The sequence below is a fragment of the Ovis aries genome, chromosome 5, assembly GCF_016772045.2.
Source record: "Ovis aries strain OAR_USU_Benz2616 breed Rambouillet chromosome 5, ARS-UI_Ramb_v3.0, whole genome shotgun sequence".
NCBI lineage: Eukaryota > Metazoa > Chordata > Mammalia > Artiodactyla > Bovidae > Ovis > Ovis aries.
In genome coordinates this window covers 60,061,388-60,079,412 of record NC_056058.1, presented here as the reverse complement: position 1 = coordinate 60,079,412, position 18,025 = coordinate 60,061,388, and the positions used below count along the sequence as shown (strand labels likewise).

Genomic DNA, 18,025 nt, shown 5'->3' with positions numbered 1-18,025 from the left:
TTGGGGTTGGGGCCAGAGGTACACCTATTCCTCTCCCCATGGGCATTTTTCAAGACAGGGTAAAACCAGTTCTGCTGTCTGACTCCTATCAGAGGCCCAGGATTCTGGGTCTGAGCAGGTCTGAGCCCCCACTCAGAGCTGTCCCTCCTCCCTCACCCCCTTCTCCCTTCCCCTCCACCTCCCCTTTAGGTGAAGATCTTTGAGGAGGACTTCCAGAGGGAGCGTAGCGACCGGGAGCGCATGAATGAAGAGAAGGAAGAGCTGAAGAAGCAGGTGGAGAAACTGCAAGCCCAGGTCACCCTGTCCCACGCCCAGGTGAGAAGAGCAGGACCCAGGAGTGGGCAGCTGGCTGTGCCCAGGGGGAGGGCACATGGGTTGGAGGGCCCTGGTGACGCTGGCTGGCAGGACACTCACCGATTCTCCTTCCAGCTCTGCTGATACATTTCTGTGGCCCTCAGAGCGTCCTCTCCCTTCTCTACTTCTCCTAGCCCTGACTTTCCACAATCGGTTTTGATGCCTTTAAAGAGCATAATTAGGAATTAGCTCTGAGCCATCCGCTCTTTCCCACACTGAAGCTAACAGGTATGAATGCTGAAGCACGGCGTCAGTGAGGCTCCTGCAGCCGTCCTGACCTGTGTTCAGACTGCCCATGGTGAGCGGGCCTTACCCGCAGTCCCTGGCCTGGGCCGTGTTCTGCCCCCCAGGGCCCTTTCCCACCGCTGGGCCAGGCAGGACAGCCCAGAGTGGCGGCCTCGTGCGTTGGCCAGTCCACCCTGCTTAGGCCCGGGACCCAGGCCTGGCCAGGAAGCGCCTCTGCTGACAGACTTCTCTCCCTCCCTCTCTCTCTCAGCTAAAAGCCTTCAAAGATGAGGAAAAGGCGAAAGATGCCCTGAGGCAGCAGAAGAGGAAAGCAAAGGTGAGGCGGCTTGAGGGAGGAGGCAGCCCCTACCGCATTTTACCTCCTCCAGGGAGCTGCAGTCTGACGCCGGAGGCACTGGTTGCTCAGGCGTCCAGCTAACTAGTGAGGCCCCAGGTGGCACAGCGGGGAAGAATCCGGCTGCCAGTGCAGGAGACACAAGAGGCTCAGGTTCGATCCATGGGTCGGGAAGATCCCCTGGAGAAGGAAATGGCAACCTGATCCAGTATTCTTGCCTGGAAAATTCCATGGACAGAGGAGCCTGGGCCACAGTCCACGGGGTCACAAAGAGTCGGACACGATTGAGTGACCGAGCACACACACGCCCAGCAGATGACAGAATGAATTATGAGCTCGACTACACGTCAGGCCCTCTGTCCCTTTATTCAAGGTGTGATGCTAAGTGCTTTACAGACAAAACAAAAAGCGCAGTTGGAGCATTTAGAACAGTACATGGTAAAGAACCAGTGCCCAGGGCACACCAGCTGTCCTCATGGTTGGTATTCTGGGCCCGTGTGCAGCCTTCCATGGCCACATGCCAGCCTTCGGAGAACTGAGACTCTAAGAGGAGAATGGGAGACGGGATGAATGTCACTGGGGTGGCCCATGCAGCCTGTCACAGACCAGAGCCAGATGCCACCTTTCTTGCAGACCTCGGCAGACCGCTACCACCTGGAGCCCCACCCGGAGCACCTCTGCGGGGCCTGCCCCTACGCCTACCCGCCCATGCCCCCCATTGGGCCGCACCCCGGCTTTGAGGACTGGTCCCAGATCCGCTACCCCCCACCCCCCACGGCCATGGAGCACCCGCCCCCACTTCCCAACTCACGCCTCTTCCGTCTGGTGAGTCCATGCCCCCTCCCTCACTCCATGACACACACACACAGGCCAGCCAGACACATGCCAAGGGCAAGGTCAACGGAGAGGGTCAGAAGCTGCATCCTTGGCCCCTTGGGAACAGACTGGTGTGCAGCCTGCCATCCCCGGGGCAGGACATTCCAGCTCAGGGCTGCTCAAGGGCCCTGGTATGGGACAGAAAAGGCTGGGTAAGGGAGCAGGGCCAGCAGGAGGGCTCTCTCCGGCCAGCCAGGCCAGGAGTTTGACCTTTTTCGTGACCTCCTCATGTCACCAGGTATAAAGTCTTCACCATGCATTCTCTCCCTTTGCTTTTTCTTCTCTTTTCCTTCTCAGTTTCCTTTTTCTGTTTTCCTCCCTTTTTCTCCTTATCATTCTGTCTCCAGAGTTTCTGACCCCTTTCTCATTCTCTTCAGTGCCCCTGCCACAGCCCCTCAGGCATCTCTCAACCTGGTCAGTGCCAGCTGCCCCCCATCCCATCCGCTTCTCCCCCATCTTCTCCCACATAACCATTCCTTACATGCATCTTTAAACCCTGGAGTGTACTGTGCGACTATAGCGCCTTGGATTCAAATCAAAGCTTGACCACTTGCCAAGCTGGATGACCTTTGACAAGTTACTCCACCCCATTTGAGCCTCAGTTTGCCAACCTGTAAAGTGGGGTTGGTAACCTGGGTTGTTGTAAGGATTCAGTTATAGTTGATTAATATGAACTTAGTACTGTTCTGGCACAGTAGCTGCGACTATGGTTATTGATTACTAAACACCAGTTTTGTTGCAGCCAGAATACACCTGGCGGATGCCCTTTGGAGGGGTACGTAATCAGAGCTCCCAAGTGATGGACTTACCTACGGCCAGGCCTACAGAACCAGGTGAGTGTGACCCCTGGTAATGGGCCTTGGTTTATAAAAAGATAGTTTTTTAATCTGCCAGGATTGTCCCAATTTGGGGGCAGTCTTGCTACCTTCTGATCTCAGTGGAGGAGAGGTGCAGGTTTCTCAAATAGTGTTGAGAAGAAAGGGGTGGTGACTGCATCATGAAGGAGTTGAAACCATTCCTTCCGCTGATTATAGTTTAATGTTCTAAGTGCCATGCTCTGTGTAAGATGCTGGGGAGGAGGCCAAGACCAGTGCAAAGGTCTTGGTGGGAGGGAGTGAAGAACTATGGCTGACTTGAGGATCGACAGAAGTCTGGCTTGGCTGGAGCCAGGAACAAGACGGAGAAGGGAGGCAGACAAGGCAAGGTCAGGGAGGTTGGTAGGTCGCACCACAAGGGCCTTGTAAGCCCCAGCAGGACGGCTGGTCTTTATCCTAAGGATAGCCTGCAGGCCTTGGACATTTTAAAATGGTCTGTTTGCTGGTTGTGAAAGCACTCTGGGCCCTTAGTCTCTCCCTTGCTTTCTGTGAGGCTTTTATGGGGCCTTGCCTGTGGGGGCTTCTGGAAACAGAATTGCAACTAGTGGGAGCCATGTGGAGGCCAAGTCTGTCTCAGCAAAAAGAGGAGTTTTCTAAAGGTTGCAGTTGTGCAGAAATGAAGCCTGCCATGCCTGGTGGTCGAGGGCCCCTCTGCAATAGTGTGGGCAGAGGCTGCAGGGCAACTCGGAGGGGGTGTGGTTTGGAGGATCTCGTGGTTGGGAGGAGGAGGCGTTGAGCTGGTCAGGCACTTTCTCATGTCTCCCCGTGGAGCCCTAGGGGTTCTGTGGAGCCATAGGAGTCTGCTTTGATGAGTGCAGAGGGTGGCCAAACAGGCAGGACTGTCCCTTCTCCCAGAACTACTCCATTTCTGGGATCTGGAACCGGACTGACTAGGTGCCAACACTTCCTAGACCTGGGACCTTGAGCAAGTTTTTAAAAACTCCCCTGTGCCCCATTTCTCTCCCCCATAAAGTAATAATCTGCCTGCTTCCTAGGTTTGGGCAAGGATTGAATGACGTACCTAAGGTTCTTCGACCAGGGCCTGGCACTCATTAACAAACACCCAGCAGCCCTGGTTTTTTTCCCCACTCTTACTGTATTCATTTCCATAGGACTTTGAAAGCTACTGTACTACCTCATCTTTAAATCCTAAATTTGTTTATTTAGAGTCCACCAAAAATGACCGTGAAGGACCTCAGTGAAACCAGTCCCCTGCTCCACCTTCGTCTCACAGAGCCAGCTGACTTCAGATTACTGGCAAGCTAGAGGCCACAGGCTCTGTGTGGCCAGAGCTGCAGCCACTCCGGAGGCTGAGATGGATGGCCAGCTTGGGCCCTGGCCCCAACCTGGACGGTCTGCAGACTGGAGAGGCTCCATCCAGAAGGCGTCCATCTGGGCCTCTCCTTTGGAGTGACTGGGAAAAGCCTACTATTGTGCCCCTGAGTGGAGAGAGGGGCCGTCAGCCTGGACCTGCTGTCCTCTGTGGACACTGCTGGCGGATGCCAATCTCCAGTCGAGAGACCTTCATCAGCCGAGTGGCCCCAGCCTGGAGCCACCAGGCCCTCAGCTGGAGCCTTGTGGTGTGGAGGCCTGGACTGGGGTGGTTCTTGATCCCTGGACAGCTGTTTGCACAAATCTTGGACATAAATCCAAGCTAGAGATGAGCATTTTGTGACCAGATTTCTTTTATGCCCTGGCTAATGTGCTCCTCCTTGTCAACTAGTGTGCTTCTTTCCTGGCCCCTCTTCCCTCTGTGCCCTTTTCTTCCCAGACGCACCCCCCCATCCACCCCCATAAGAGCACCACCATTACTCCTGGCAGGCATCCCCTGGGATCCTGCTCAGAGCTTCTGTGAGGGTGGAGCATCCAGGGGCTGGGGGCCAGGCGGCCTGAGGTTACACTCCAGTCCTGCCCCTCACTTGTCAGGAGACATTGGGCAACGCCTGGCCCTTCTGTGAGCCTTAGTTTCCTCATCTGTCAAATGGAACACCTCATCTCAGTGCTAGCTGCCTTAGAGAGAACTGTGGGGTGACAGTAGATGTGAGCTGGTTTTATAGACTCCAAATGCTGAGTGAGGAAGCAGAGCGGGCCTAGGTGGAAACCAAAAAGCAAGGCCCTGGAGCCCTCCGTTCATTCCTTACCGCCACCTTCAGCTTTCCTGCCCCCGCGCTGGGGCAGCCCCATGGAAGAAGCACAACAGTAGGCTCAGCTGCTGCAGAAAGGCCTTTACTAGGCAGACAGGGGTGAGCCTCATGCCAGCAGGTCAGGGTGAGGGGAGAGGACACACCCCCCGAGGGAGTGGGGTGGCATCCCTGGCCGGGGGCCTCAGCCTGAATGCACTAAAGGCTGGCCCCTCAGACAGGCTCAAGGGAGGTCCGCCCACGCGGGCTTCGGGCCCCTCCTTCATGGCGATGCCGCCCCCTGACACGGGGAGCGTGGCCCCTGCTCTCACGTCTGCCTTGGCGACCCTCAGGGAACGCTGTGGGGGTGGTGGGGTGGGGGGCGGGGGAGGGCCCTCAGGAAGGAGCGAGGCTGTGTGGTGGAGATGGAGGGGGTCAGGCAGCGCGGCGGACCCAGAAACTTCCGGGCACTTCTGGGTGGTGTTTGGAGGCTGTGAGAGATGCCAGCCCGGTAGGGTGAGGTCCTGGTTAAAGCAGAACAATTGAATCTAGAGCTGGGTTTTCAGTTTGGACTCAGCTGAAAGTGGATGGTTATCACTGGAACAGAGAACTAGAAGGAAAGGGAAGTTCCTCTCTGGCATTCTTCACAGCACACAGCTGTTGCCACATATGCACTTGTGCAGGTTGACACATGTGGCCCTGTACTCGTGTGTACACACGCCTGTAGGCATGTGTGCAAACGCCCATGTGCAGAGCAGTACAGACACAAACATTCATCTCAGGCTGGGGCCTTGTGTAACAGTAAAGGGTCTAGCATGGGAGTGTGGCATAGTTGGAGAAATGGGTTCCTTCCTGAACAGAGCCCTCCCTAGCCCGTGTGGTGGACATGGAGGGGGGGTGGGCCTCAGTTACTTCCCCTTGGCCTCCAGGACTGCCCGCCGCCGCATGTAGGTCAGGATGTCCATCTTGACAGAGTTGACCGTGGTGCGGTGGTACCAGCGCATGATGGGGATGCCGTCTGGCCCCACCAGGAACTTCTCAAAGTTCCACCGGATGTCATGGACCTTCATGGGTTCCCAGAAGAGGCGGCCGGGTGAGCCTAGGAGCTCCGAGGTAGGAGGACAGGAGTTCTGGAGCAGAGACGAGAGAAGTGTTAACTCTGCTTGGGGCCCTTCCCACTCTATAATCCCTCCTCCTTCCCAGGACTTTTCAGGGGAAGGAGAATAGCCCGGCACTGAGAAAAGAGTACCAGGTTGGGAGTTAGAAAACTGAATCCCAGCACCAGCTTTGGTTCTAGCAGATTGTGAGACCCTAAGCCTGTCCCTTCTGGGGCCTATCTTAAAATTAGTTGATGAGCCCCTAGGGTCTACAAAGCCCTCTAGTTGGAATAATAATCAGATGCCAGGAAACTCCCCAAGAGCCCAGGAACAAAGGAGGGTGGCACAGGCCTTGTCTCTGTGGCCTGGGGCCAGGAGCGGCTGCAGCCCCGTCCAGAGCCAGCATCAACCAGGCAGGGAGGCTCGTCAGCAGTGTGGCTTGGCTGTGTACTCACCTTCAGGAATGTGTAGAACTTCTGCTCTTTCTCCCCGTTCACATCGCCTTTCTCAAACAGCTGGAAGTTGGGGGTGAAGCCCCCACCTGGTCGAACATACCTAAGGAATATTTGTGTGTGGGTCCCAGGGACATGGGCTCAGAAATAAGAGGAGGGGGCAGAACTGGGGAAGGGGGGTTGGGAATCGGGATTTTATGCTATGATGGGCAGTGGGAGCCAGTGACTGTTAAATGGGCACAGGTATAATGTGGGTCAGCAGTCTTCCTTCAATTTGGTAACTGCTCAATAACCCCTGCCCTCAACCTGTCCTCCCCTTACCCCAACGTGGCTGACTGCCATCATCCCTGACCCTGTCTCTCCTGGTACCTCTTCCACTTGTTCCACTAAACAGAGTTCCTGCAAGGAGAGAGTAGTTCTTGGTGGCTGATAAATATCCCTCGTGAGTAGGGGCCAGCATAAAAGATGCCTGGAGCCTGGGCCGGGGCGCGGTGGGAGGGACGTGCTAGAGGAGCTTTCTCAGGACACTGATTCAGCACTCACTTGAGGGTGGCTAGGATCTCCGAGTTCTCTCCTGGTTCTTGTTTTCCAAATTGGTTGCAGGGGAAGCCCAGAATGACCAGACCGAATGGTTCAAGCTCTTCCTGCAGTGCATTCAGTTCTGGAACAGGGAGAGAGCAGAGATGGGGATAGCCTGGTGAGGAGTCCCACCTCCCGTGTACCATCCACCTGCCCGCCCCATTGTATAGCTGAAATCACTGAGGCCTGATGGGAAGGGACTTGCCCAAGATAATCCATTGAGTGTGGCATTGCTGGCATTCAAGCCCCGTCCTATGGAGTCCAACCTGGATGGGTTGGAGGTCTGGGGGAGAAGAGAGCAATGTGCTTTCTCAAATTAATAATCAGACACCCACTGCCTAAACCCACCACCTGGGCCTGTAGGGTGGGGGCTCCTTCAGGACTGTCAGGACTGAGTGTCCTGGAGTGAGAACCATCCATCCCTGGGCAGAAGGCAGATGACGTCCCTGGGGTGGGATGGAGCCCTCACACCCCGCCTATACTCTGGGTATTCAGAGGCCCAGGGGAGAGCCTGGCCCAGCTCTCACCCCGCTCAGTGCCTCCTAGCCTCTGGTGCAGCATCCATGGTCACCCACCTCTTGCCCAAACACACTCTGCTTTATTCCAAGGGCTACGTGGAAGCATTCTAGATGGAGCGCTCACTACCCACTGGGCCATCCAGTTCACTGTCATTGTACTTCCAGGAATCTGCCCATGACTCTCAGGCAGAACATTCTAAGTTAGATTGCCCTTGCTTCCCTCCCACACCCCCAAAGCATTTTCTGGTGGGTGCTGTCAGATGCCTTTGGCTTGCCTGTCCCCTGGCTTTTGACTCTGACCCAGCTAAGGAGAAGTAGAGGGTACCAGGGATCATGAAACCTGGTTCTGTCACTAACACACAAACTCTGGGAACTCAGGCCAGGGGCCAAGAGAAGCACTGAGGCAGATGGGCTGAGGACAGGGGAGAATTTCTCAGCAAGAGGAACCTACTGTTCTTACTCCAGTGAAAGGAAGTTCCAGGCACAAACCCAATCTCCTCCATCCTTCTTTTAGGGCAAATGAGATACTCAGGGATGAAGGATAACTGAGAATCTTCTAGAACATATTTGTAGGGGATCAGACCTCAGGTTATATAACTATTTTCACAGAACCACGGAACACAGTAGGATTCAGGTACAGGGTTTAAAATGTCATGATGACCATCACCCCCATTCTCCTTGCACCAGAAAAGCTCCTGTGATTGGAATGTGCCCAACTAGCAGAAACAGCCCCAAACACAGCAGGGGAAAGAGCGGGTGGCTCTTACCAACATACTGGCCCGTCAGGCCTCAGTAGCTGGCCACGTTGACGAAGAGGATGTATTTGCCAGCATACCGCTTAAAGGGGATGTACTCCTCCCCATCGATGGTGAGGGCCCCGTACTCATAGATGGTGCCGCCCACACCAGCATGGCAGTCCATCTGCAAGAGACCAGCACCAGGAAGCGGTTAGAGCCTGAAGGGAACTCGGACACCACCATTTTCAAGATACCAGGGAGTGGCGGAACACTTTTGCCCACGTGGTCTTGACTTGCCCAAGAATTCAAACTGGACTAGAACTGAAGTCTCCTAATTCATTGTACAAGATAATATTAAAAACATTGAATAAGCTGGTGAGTGCTACGGAAACTTGGAGAAATAACTATGGTCATTACTTCTGCATCACTTGTCAGTTTAGACAGCCACCAGGCAGGCTGTGAGGGAGACTACCCCTGTGCCTTGGATGGGATGGTGGAGACTGGGAAGCTGTTAGAATAACGCAGGCAAGTGGTGATGAGAGCCAGAAGTAGATCGTTGTGAAGGAAGAGCTGAAATTTCCTCAGAAATGAGGAAACATCAGTGTGGAAAATGGTGATTCAGACGTTTCCAATCCGGAGAACTGGAAAGCTGAGGCTGTTGTTCAGAAATGGGGAAGTAGGATGGGGGCCAGGAATGGGGCCAGGCCTGCTGGGAGGATTAAATGGCATGGTCAGGATAAAGACCAGTGCCTGGCATAGATCCGATGTTCCCTGCGTTGAGCAGTGTGGCAATGACCTTAAGGCCTTCCTCTTTGCCCGACTGCCTCTCTGCAGTCCGCCTCCAGACTAGTAGAGTCAGTGAACAATGGGCTGTGAGTTGGGGAACCAGCTCTGCCTCTAACTCCCTGTGTGGTCTTGGACTTGCCCTTTTTCTTCTCTGGGCCTCAGTTTCCTCATTTATAAAGTGAGAACCTTGAACTGGACCAGCTGTTCTGAATCACGATGGCTTGACAGTATTGCTTTCGGTGGGAGAAGAGGGAACGGATTACTGCCAGCAAGTGGGATGCTGAATTTACATCCACCCAACCCCCCACCCTATCCTCATCTCATCTCTACCATTTTTTGATGCAGAATACAAAAATCTGGGTTTACTCTTGAGAGAGCATCACGGCATCACTACCACAATTAGCAGGTGGGCTGGCAGTCCTGGCCTGGACATCTGAGGAGAGGCGGGAAGACAATAAAACTGAATGCAAGCTAGCATTATAGACCAGAGACAGGTGTTTGGAGTTAAGAGAAGCAAATTCACGCACTCTGTTCTGGCCAGTCCTGGAAGACTGGCTGTTAAGGTGAGGTGCACCTGGGCCCAACCGAGTGAAGAGAGCCGTCTGGGCTGGTAGGGCGTAGCCCTGGTGGGGTGTAAGAAAGCCACTCTGTCTTGGAGACTCCGTAGGCCTGCTGAGCTGGGGGAGCTGGACTCCTTCCACATGGCCATTCCCTGACTGCTGCAAGCGATCTTCTTGGCTCGGGTACGAATTCCCTGCTTCACGTGAGTCTAATATTCCATGCCCCGTGACTTCTGGTGGGTGCCAGAGGCAGGCCTGAGACCTAAGCTTGACATTCCTCCAGCCCCTGGGCCTCTTGGGCCCCAGCTGGGGTCAGCTCCAGCTCCAAACGCAAACAGCCAGGACACGACAAACACACCCTAGCCAGGCCTCCTGCCTGCCTCTCCACTCTGCCCTGGCCCAAAAACAAACTGTGAAATGGGGAGGAAAAAAAAAAAAGCCAAGAGGTTTTCTAAATAAGAGAAGCTTGAAAACAGCGGGAGGTTCAGCTTTTAAGCCCATTTTCAGGGAGGGGTGGGGCAAGGGGAATCTCCCCTCATTAGAGTTGAGTCTTGCTGGCTGCGTGTCCCTGAGCAAGTCACTTTCAATCTGAGTTTCCATCTGTTGACGGGTGAGGGAAAAACCACCTGTCTCCCAAAATGGCTGTGGGAATTTGCTAGTAGATTAAAACCATCTTGAAAGCCTCTTGGAAAGAAACCCAGCCCCCGTCCCCTCATCAAGCGGTAGGGTAAAGGGTCCTGACGTTGCTGTGTTTCTGTGAAGAAGACTTGGGTGTTCCCCAGTCGGTATGAGGAAGCTGATGCACTGGGCAGAGTATTTCCAGGAAAAGGGACCTGTGACAAAGCCTCCTGCTTTCTACTGGGCCTGCAATGCTGGTGCTGTGGGTTCAGACTGAGAGGGGTCGGAGAGTGACAATGGCAGGGGAAAGAGTTACAGCCTGCTCTCAGTACTGAGCATGCGCCCCACCTCCTTCTAGGCCCCGCCCCTCCTCTTGTGGGTCCCTGGAGTCCCAGAACCCTGCACCTTAACCAAGAGGTCAGAGGAGATGGAGGTGGGGGGTGGGGAGGTTACCTCAATCCTCCCACAATTGCATAAGACAGGAGAGTTCAGACGGCTTGAGAGTGGGAGGGGAGACCCTGCCAGGACCCCGGCTGGCTTGCATTGCTGGTCCTGTGTCTCTCTCCTCACTCATCTTACCACTCCCAACAGTGTGAAGGTATGAGAGGAGAGCTGGACTGGGGGCAGGAGACCTGAGTTCTAGGCCTGGCCGGGCCCCCCATGAGACTACATATGACTATCCTGTTCCTTCTCTGGGGCTCTGGCTCCTTGATTATGAGAAGGGGTCAGATTCAAGGCTGTCTAGAGGGCTCTTCAGCTCTGACTGTCCGCCGGTGGTTCCTTCATTCTATCTGCCTGATTTAGTCACCTAGAAACCAGCGGTTACTAGGAGCCCACACACGTCAGCAGCTGTTATTCTCTTTAGCCTCTGTGAAGTCCTTTTGTAGGGGAAGGACAGGGAGCCTGGGCAGCCTTAAGATGGACTGGAGAGGGGTCAGCGAGGAAAGGCTTTGTTCCCCAGCCCCTCCCTTTGAAATGGGTGGAGGCAAATATTCCTGTGGGGCTGTTGCCTTTTGTCCATCCTTTCCTCCACTTGCCCCTGGGCCGCTGCCTTGGCCTTGGAGCTAGGGGTAAGATAAGTAGTGATTGAGTCCTAGAAATGGAGGCTATGAGATTTCAACCCTCTCAAGACCTGGGAGGAAAAATGGGGCAGGACCAGATTGTCATTGACTAGCAAATCCTAACTGGTTGCATCTGATATGATCACACCCCACTCTAAGGCTTTTCTAGCCCATACCCATCGTGTTTTCTCTGAATCCATCTATTCCTCCCCAGAGTTCTACAGAGAACACATAACTATGATGAGCTATTCATAGGATCCATGTTCTTACCTCCACCTTCTTGAAACAGGGCCCCATCTTCCCGTCTCTGCTTCTCCCCAAACTGAGGTTATAGGACTGACTCCATGATGCTGCCCTACCCATGGCCTGCCCTCACTTCAGTTCCACACCCTAATATCGAAACTCAGACCCATCCCTGCCCAGGAAAATACCTTCTGAATTGGAGATTATGAACAAGACTGGATACAAAGCCAGAGGCTAGGAGGAAGTGGCCCCATAACCATCCAGTCTCTAGGCTGACTCCCAGGAGAGGAAGACCGATTAGAATTTAGGCTGAGGACAGGACGAGATAGAAACAAGCAGAAGTAGCCTTGCATTTTTAATGGGCTTCCTGAACAATAGATAGGATTATGGAAATAGAATTGTGGAGTCATACGATCTTAGAATGGAAGATTTGAGAAACAACAGAAGCGCAAAGCGTCTTCATTTTATACAGGTGAGGGGTGTGTGTCGGTGTGTGTGTGTGTGTTGGTGTGTGTGTGTATTGGGAGGCTGGAAACAAAAATCTCTCTCTTTGGGTCTATGCCTGGCTCCTGACTCCCCACCCCAGGGAAGAGGAGAGGTCTAAGCATGTCAGGTCACCCCTGCTCCTGACCTCAGAATCCCCACTCTAGCTAAGGACCACACGCTCTACTGAGGGTAGACTCAGGCTCAAGGGAATTCTGCCTCTCCTATGGAGCTGGCAGGCCAATAAGGGCTGTGGCTGGTGGGTACTGAGGTTGCCCCCAAACAGGAAACCCTTCAGAGAATGATGCGTGGATTTTTCAGCTTCTCCAAGCTTTGCAGCTTCTCCTCTGAAGTCATCAGCCTCTTTGTGCCCTGTGCTCTCACCTCCAGTGGATGGAGAAACTGAGGTCCACAAAGGATGAGATGTCTAGTCAGTGTCCTGGGCGTTCTTTGCTGCCAGCCCAGAGCTCGTTCTGTCAGCCTCTTTTACCAGTGTCCCAGAATCCTACCTGCATTTATGCTTGGGCTATTTGGGCACCACATATTGCCTGCCATTCTCCCTGGGAACTCTGCAGCCACCCAGACCCCGAGTCTCCAGGCCATTTTCTGGGCCCCTACCCTCTTCAGGGTCTGCTGGAAGGGAAGGGTCTCAGAAACAGACGGTGGTTTGGATGTATCAAGGCGGCCCGGAGGTAGTGGTGGGGAAGAAAGTGTGAACTCTGGAGAGACAAACCTTCCTCCCTCCTTCATTCCGCCCACCAGGAGCACCCAGGACTCCAGCGGATGAAACTGCGAAGAGTCTGACGACAGTCTGAGTGCGCCAAAGACGGAGGCAGCGGGAGTTAAGGGCGTCTCTCGCTCCTAGGTGTCACCCTTCTAGAGGGAAGCCCTCACCGAGAGATGGTGACACCTGCGGGCTGTGTTCTTTCCCCTGGCCCCCCACCCCCGAGGCTCACTCACCTTCGACTTCTCCTGTCCCTGGCTCGGGGGAATGAAGCCGGCCAGGAGCAGGGAGAGAAGGCAGGATGCCCGGAGGAGCCGGGCCATGATGGGCTGGGGACGCGTCTCGGCTCGCCGCAGACGCTGTCTGATCCTGGGCCACGGTCCGTCTGAGGTGTCGTCTGCTTTCATCCACCTTTCAAGCCCTCAGCAATGACCAATCCGCTGCCGGGCCGGAGTCTCTGTAGCCAATTGCAAGGCGCCTGGCATTTCAGGGGCGGGCATGACTTCCCCTCCGCTTCCCCCGCTGGGCGACAGTGACATAAGCAAGTGTGGGCCGAGAGATGGGCGCCAGGTGCTTGTGAACCCTTGAGGCAGCCCCCTCTTCTTTCGACTCCAAAGTGCTGGAAGTGGCAAGCACCGTGTCCTCAGCCCAGCCAGAGAAGGGGCTTAAAAAGCACCGAAGAATTGATGGAACTTCCCCTGGTGTTCCGTTTCCTCCTGCCTCCAATCTGGTAGAAGGGATATTAAAGACTTAAAATGTCAGCAAGATCTGGAGTGAGACCTCCGGGAATATTTACTCTATGTAGGCTTAGTGCTTAAAAAGCAACGAGTTGACTGCTCTAGAATTTTTGAATGCAGCCCCGTTCCCTAGAAGAACATTGGGATTCCTCAGCTGGTTTGAGAGCAGAAAATACATTTACTCCCTGTATAGTCTTGAACATATTGCTTTCCCTCTCTGGGTCTCAGTTTCCTGAACTGCATGATGGGATTGGTTGATGCTGTCTAAGGCCCTTCTTGTTCTGGCTAGATGACTTGCTTCTAAAAATAAGTGACAGACCTAGACCAGGAGTCCCTTAAGAGTAGGGACCATAATCACCAGCTGGCACAGGGCCTAGGACACATCACGTGCTTAGTATTTGTGGTATTAGTTAGGCAACGGATTTGGGGATTTCCCTATAGTTCAAGGCTTCCTTGGTGGCTCAGTTGGTAAAGAATCAGCCTACAATTGGAGACCCAGGTTCCATCCTGGGTTGGGAAGATCCCCTGGAGAAGGAAATGGCAACCCACTCCAGTATTTTGACCTGGAAAATTCCATGAACAGAGGAGCCTGGCGGGCCACAGTGCATGGGGTCGCAAAGAGTCGGACATGACTGAGTGGCTACAGTTTCTTTTTCAGTGGTTTAAACTCTATGTCCAGTGCAGGGGGCGCAGGTTCAATCCCTGGTCAGAGAACTAAGATCTCACATGCAAAAAAAAAAAAAAAAATCAATTTGTTTCTTTGCTTTGAGATGCTGATGACCAGGTCAGTGAGTTCGAGGTCCATGCATGATTCTATCCACAGACAGCAGTATGTGTTGCAGTCAGTGCTTCACAAATCAGACTAAAAGAGTCATCTGAGAAGCTTTTTGTACAGATAACTAGGTCCCCCTTCAGAATCACTGCATTACGATCTCTAGGGGCAAAGGCTGAGACTCCACCTTCAGCCATGTTCCAGAGCTGACTCTGAGGCAGGTGATTCTGTCTTCTGATGGACAAGTGCCTTGTGATACCATGCCTTTATCATGACTTAAGATGGTATGATCCCTGTGGGAATTTGGAAGGGCTGTCTTGATCTCACATTCTCTGTGACTCCTTCCTTATCTCAAACCACAGCCTATTGAAGTGAAAAGAGTCTTAAAGGCCTTTAACTTTAAATGAGTTAAAGCACGAAAGCATTTGAACAGTGTCTGACACAGAGTATGTAGTCAACAAATATTATTTATTCAATTGCCTCATTTTGCTGAAGCCTAGAGATGGGGAACAATTCATCCACAGCTAATTGATGGCCGAGAGCAGACCAGAATCCAGGCCTAGAGTACATTCTTGGGCCCTCTGGACTTTGTTCTGTTGTATCTTGAAGGTCATATTTACCCAAAGATACAAACATCTGTATACATAGTTTCTCAGAAATGCGGTATTCATTTGCATCAGTAGGCATCTAGGATTCCTCATAATATGTGCCTAGCACCTTGTCAACATCATGAAAGAGGGGACTTCCCTGGTGGTCCAGTGGTTAAGACTTCACCTTCTAATGTAGAAGGCATGGGTTCGATCCCTGGTCAGGGGGCTAAGATCCCATGTGCCTCACAGCCACAAACCAGAACAGAACATAAACAACAGAAGCAGTACTGTAACAAGTTCAATAAAGACTTTAAAAATGGTCCACATCAAAACAAAAAATGTTAAACAAACAAAAACCATGAAAGATGCCAGAGAGTTTTCTGGAAGTTACAATCCCCGCCTTCAAAGTGAGTCCAGCAGAGCCAGGACTAGGGTGAGGCGAGTGCAGAGATGGCACCCGTGAGTGAGTGCCTGCTTATATGGTGCACCCTGAGTACCTGAATTGCCTTACCCTAATCCTAGCCCTTGTGTTCAATTTCTTTAGGGAAAACAAGGAGTCAGAGCCTTAGGCTTGCAGTAGGGCCACAGACAAATGACTTTCCTTCTGGTCCATCTGTTAAACAAGGGTCCTTGACAATCTCTCCGTGGTGGGCTCTGCAGCTCCAAGGGTCTAAGGAAAACCTGGGCTGAACCAGACTTGGGAGTACTGATCTCATGAACAGTGGGTGGGGGGTTAAGGAGGATAGCCTGCCACTGGATTGGGCCTTTGTGTTGTGTACTCCTTTCAAAGGCAGTTCGAGCCTCAGTACAAAGATCATGAAGACAAGGATGAATATCATACTTGCTAACTTTTTCACCATCAGCCTTTTTAGCACATTTGGTTGATTTGTTCCCTGGAATCCTGTTTTGAAAGATGTTATTCTGCACCAGGCTGTTTCCCCTGGCCTTCAGATTAAAGTCCAAATTCCTTAGTCCTGGGACCATACCCTCCAAATCTGGCCACTTCCTTGTCTCTCACCACACTCCTCTTGCTCTCTCTACCCAGCTGTACTGGACTGTTCTCCAGTTGTTCCAACAGGCCATTCTCTCTCACCTCCAGCTATGTTGTTGCCTCTACCTGGAACTCTCTCTGTTCTCTTTTACTGGTTCTCTCCTACCATTTTCAGGTCTCAGTGCAGATGTCATTTCTTAAGGAAAGAGTTTCTTTCAGGCCCCCTTGATTTATTCTACCTCCTAGAGCATTTGACATTTTATACATTAACCTTTTGTTTACCATTTACTTTACCATTATTTCTTATTTGTCCCCTTTTCACACTAAATCATAAGGTCCACGAAGGTCTCATTCTCACCGCTTTGCAGAGGGCTTAATACACAGTAGATGCTCAGTAAATATTAAATAAATGAATGCCAAATAAACACTCTTTGGCAAATTGAATAAGTAGAATTTTAGTCTAGCTCTGAGCCCAAAAAACTGGTCTGATTCCAGTTGCTGGGAAGATTTGAGACACATGAGTTATGCTGAGTGAGCTTGTCAGAGGAGAGTAGATGATTTGCATTTGGGTTTCAGGAAAGGAAGGGTGGAGACAGATGTGCAGAAGAATCATAAGCCAGTTTTGTTTCCAGCCTGAGAAGCTGCTCTACTGAATCTCAGATAAGTGAGCACCAAGTCCCTCTTCATTTTCTCTTTTTCAGGCACATTCACTACCAACCTGCTTGGTGGGTGAAGAGGGACTGTAGATGATTAAAAGGAGGTTTTTAAAAAAAAGTGCTGATGCTCTGTGTCTTAGAGGGAGATAGAACATGAGTTAATAAACAAGAAGGGCAGTGAAAGGGAAAGCAATGGAAGCCAACCCTATCAGTGCTGAGTAATAACTGGACCCAGTGATGAGGTCAGCCAGCCCAACCCAGATGGGGAGGCAGCAGAAGGGAGGCCCAGGCCCCACCACTTTGTGCCAACTCCAATGGTGGCCCATTTTTATAATCAAGAAGGGATGGCAGAATCCAGGTAGGGCCCTGAAGCTGCTGGATTCCTAAATAATTGGCAGATGCAGTCTTTAGAGCTAGCCAGAGGACAGGAAAAGAGGTGGCTGGAGCCTCTGCTTTTGAAATCAGTGCTTTCCAAACTCTGGGCCTCAGTTTCTTTATCTATGGAATGAGGAGTTGAGCAAATTAATCTCAGAGGCCAACCTTTTGGATGATAAGAGTAACAGCATTCACCCAACATCCTATGCATACTAGGCGCTCAGTTCAGTCGCTCAGTCGTGTCCAACTCTTTGCGACCCCATATTTTTGGAATTCCTGTAACTTCATGAGGTCGCTAACATTACTCCCATTTTAGAGAAGAAACTAATAGATTAGTTAAATGACTTTGCTTAAGGCCATCCAGTTGGTAGGTGGCAAAACCAAGATTCTGACAAGATGTTGATCTCTGCAGTCCTTGTCATTAATCTCTAACTGTGTACTATCCCACTTGTCAGCCATTAGCTGGGTGTGGCTAGTGAGCACTTGGAATGTGGCTAGTCCAAATGGAGATGTGCTATGAGCATAAAGTATGCATTGGTTTTTGAAGACTTAGTAAGGAAAAAAAAGAATTAAAATATCTCAATAAAATTTTATATCATTACATGGTAACATTTAATATTTTTATATTTGGGTTAAAGAAATTATATTGAAATTGATTTCACTTGTGTCTTGACTTTGTAAAATGTGACTGATAGAAAATTTTGAATTACACATGCAACTGATACTATATTTCTGTTGGATAGTGCTAGTTTTAAACCGTATATTCCTAAAAGATTGCTAGGATTATAGTTGTTTCTGTGAAATCTAGACTTACCCCCTGTCTGAGGTTCCCAAGACCACCTACCAGTTCAATGATTTGCTATCAGGACTCACAGAACTCAGCATACAATCATACTCACACTCTGATTTATTACAGCAAAAGATTACAGAATAAATCAGCAAAAGGAAAAGGTGCATGGGAAAAAGACTCAGGGAAACCAGGCACAAACTTCCGAGAGGCCTCTCCAGTTGAATCACACAGGATGCACTTAATTCTCTAGCAGCAGACTGTGACAATACTCTGAGGAACCCCATTAGACTCGGTGATTGGTTTTATGTATTTATTTTTGGTGGCGCTGGGTCTTGGTTGCTGTGTGCAGGCTTTCTCTAGTTGCGGTGAGCAGGGGCTTCTCGTTGTGGTGGCTTTCTGGTTGCAGAGCATGGGCTCTAGGTGCCGAGCTTCAGTAGTTGCAGCTCGTGGG

The 18,025-nt window shown here is 51.8% G+C and overlaps 2 protein-coding genes and 1 long non-coding RNA gene across 9 annotated transcripts in view; 2 read left to right on the top strand and 1 right to left on the bottom strand.

Moving 5' to 3' along the window:
* Positions 1-4,349, top strand: part of TNIP1 (TNFAIP3 interacting protein 1) — a 50,991-nt gene extending 46,642 nt beyond the window's left edge. For 6 of the 7 annotated variants that reach the window (XM_042250996.1, XM_042250995.1, XM_042250994.1 and 3 more), the window contains 5 exons: positions 190-315; positions 851-916; positions 1,568-1,759; positions 2,553-2,643; positions 3,853-4,349. In XM_042250996.1, the coding sequence (XP_042106930.1) occupies positions 190-315; positions 851-916; positions 1,568-1,759; positions 2,553-2,643; positions 3,853-3,887 (510 nt within the window). In that variant the 3' untranslated portion in view covers positions 3,888-4,349. Of the gene's footprint in view, positions 1-189; positions 316-850; positions 917-1,567; positions 1,760-2,552; positions 2,644-3,852 lie in introns of those variants that run through there. The other variant, XM_027970421.3, reaches the window with a different exon arrangement.
* Positions 4,350-4,895: 546 nt separating this feature from the next.
* GPX3 (glutathione peroxidase 3) lies at positions 4,896-13,050 on the bottom strand. The gene is made up of 5 exons (XM_015096153.3): positions 12,900-13,050; positions 8,219-8,372; positions 6,898-7,015; positions 6,358-6,457; positions 4,896-5,935 (listed from the first exon to the last, which is right to left on the bottom strand). The coding sequence occupies exons 1-5, from the start codon at positions 12,984-12,986 to the stop codon at positions 5,714-5,716; spliced, it is 681 nt and encodes a 226-aa protein (XP_014951639.1). The 5' UTR covers positions 12,987-13,050; the 3' UTR covers positions 4,896-5,713.
* Positions 9,561-17,356, top strand: LOC121819726 (uncharacterized). Its single transcript, XR_009600906.1, has 2 exons — positions 9,561-11,928; positions 12,702-17,356. It is a non-coding gene; the product is annotated as an uncharacterized LOC121819726 (long non-coding RNA).
* Positions 17,357-18,025: the final 669 nt, after the last annotated feature.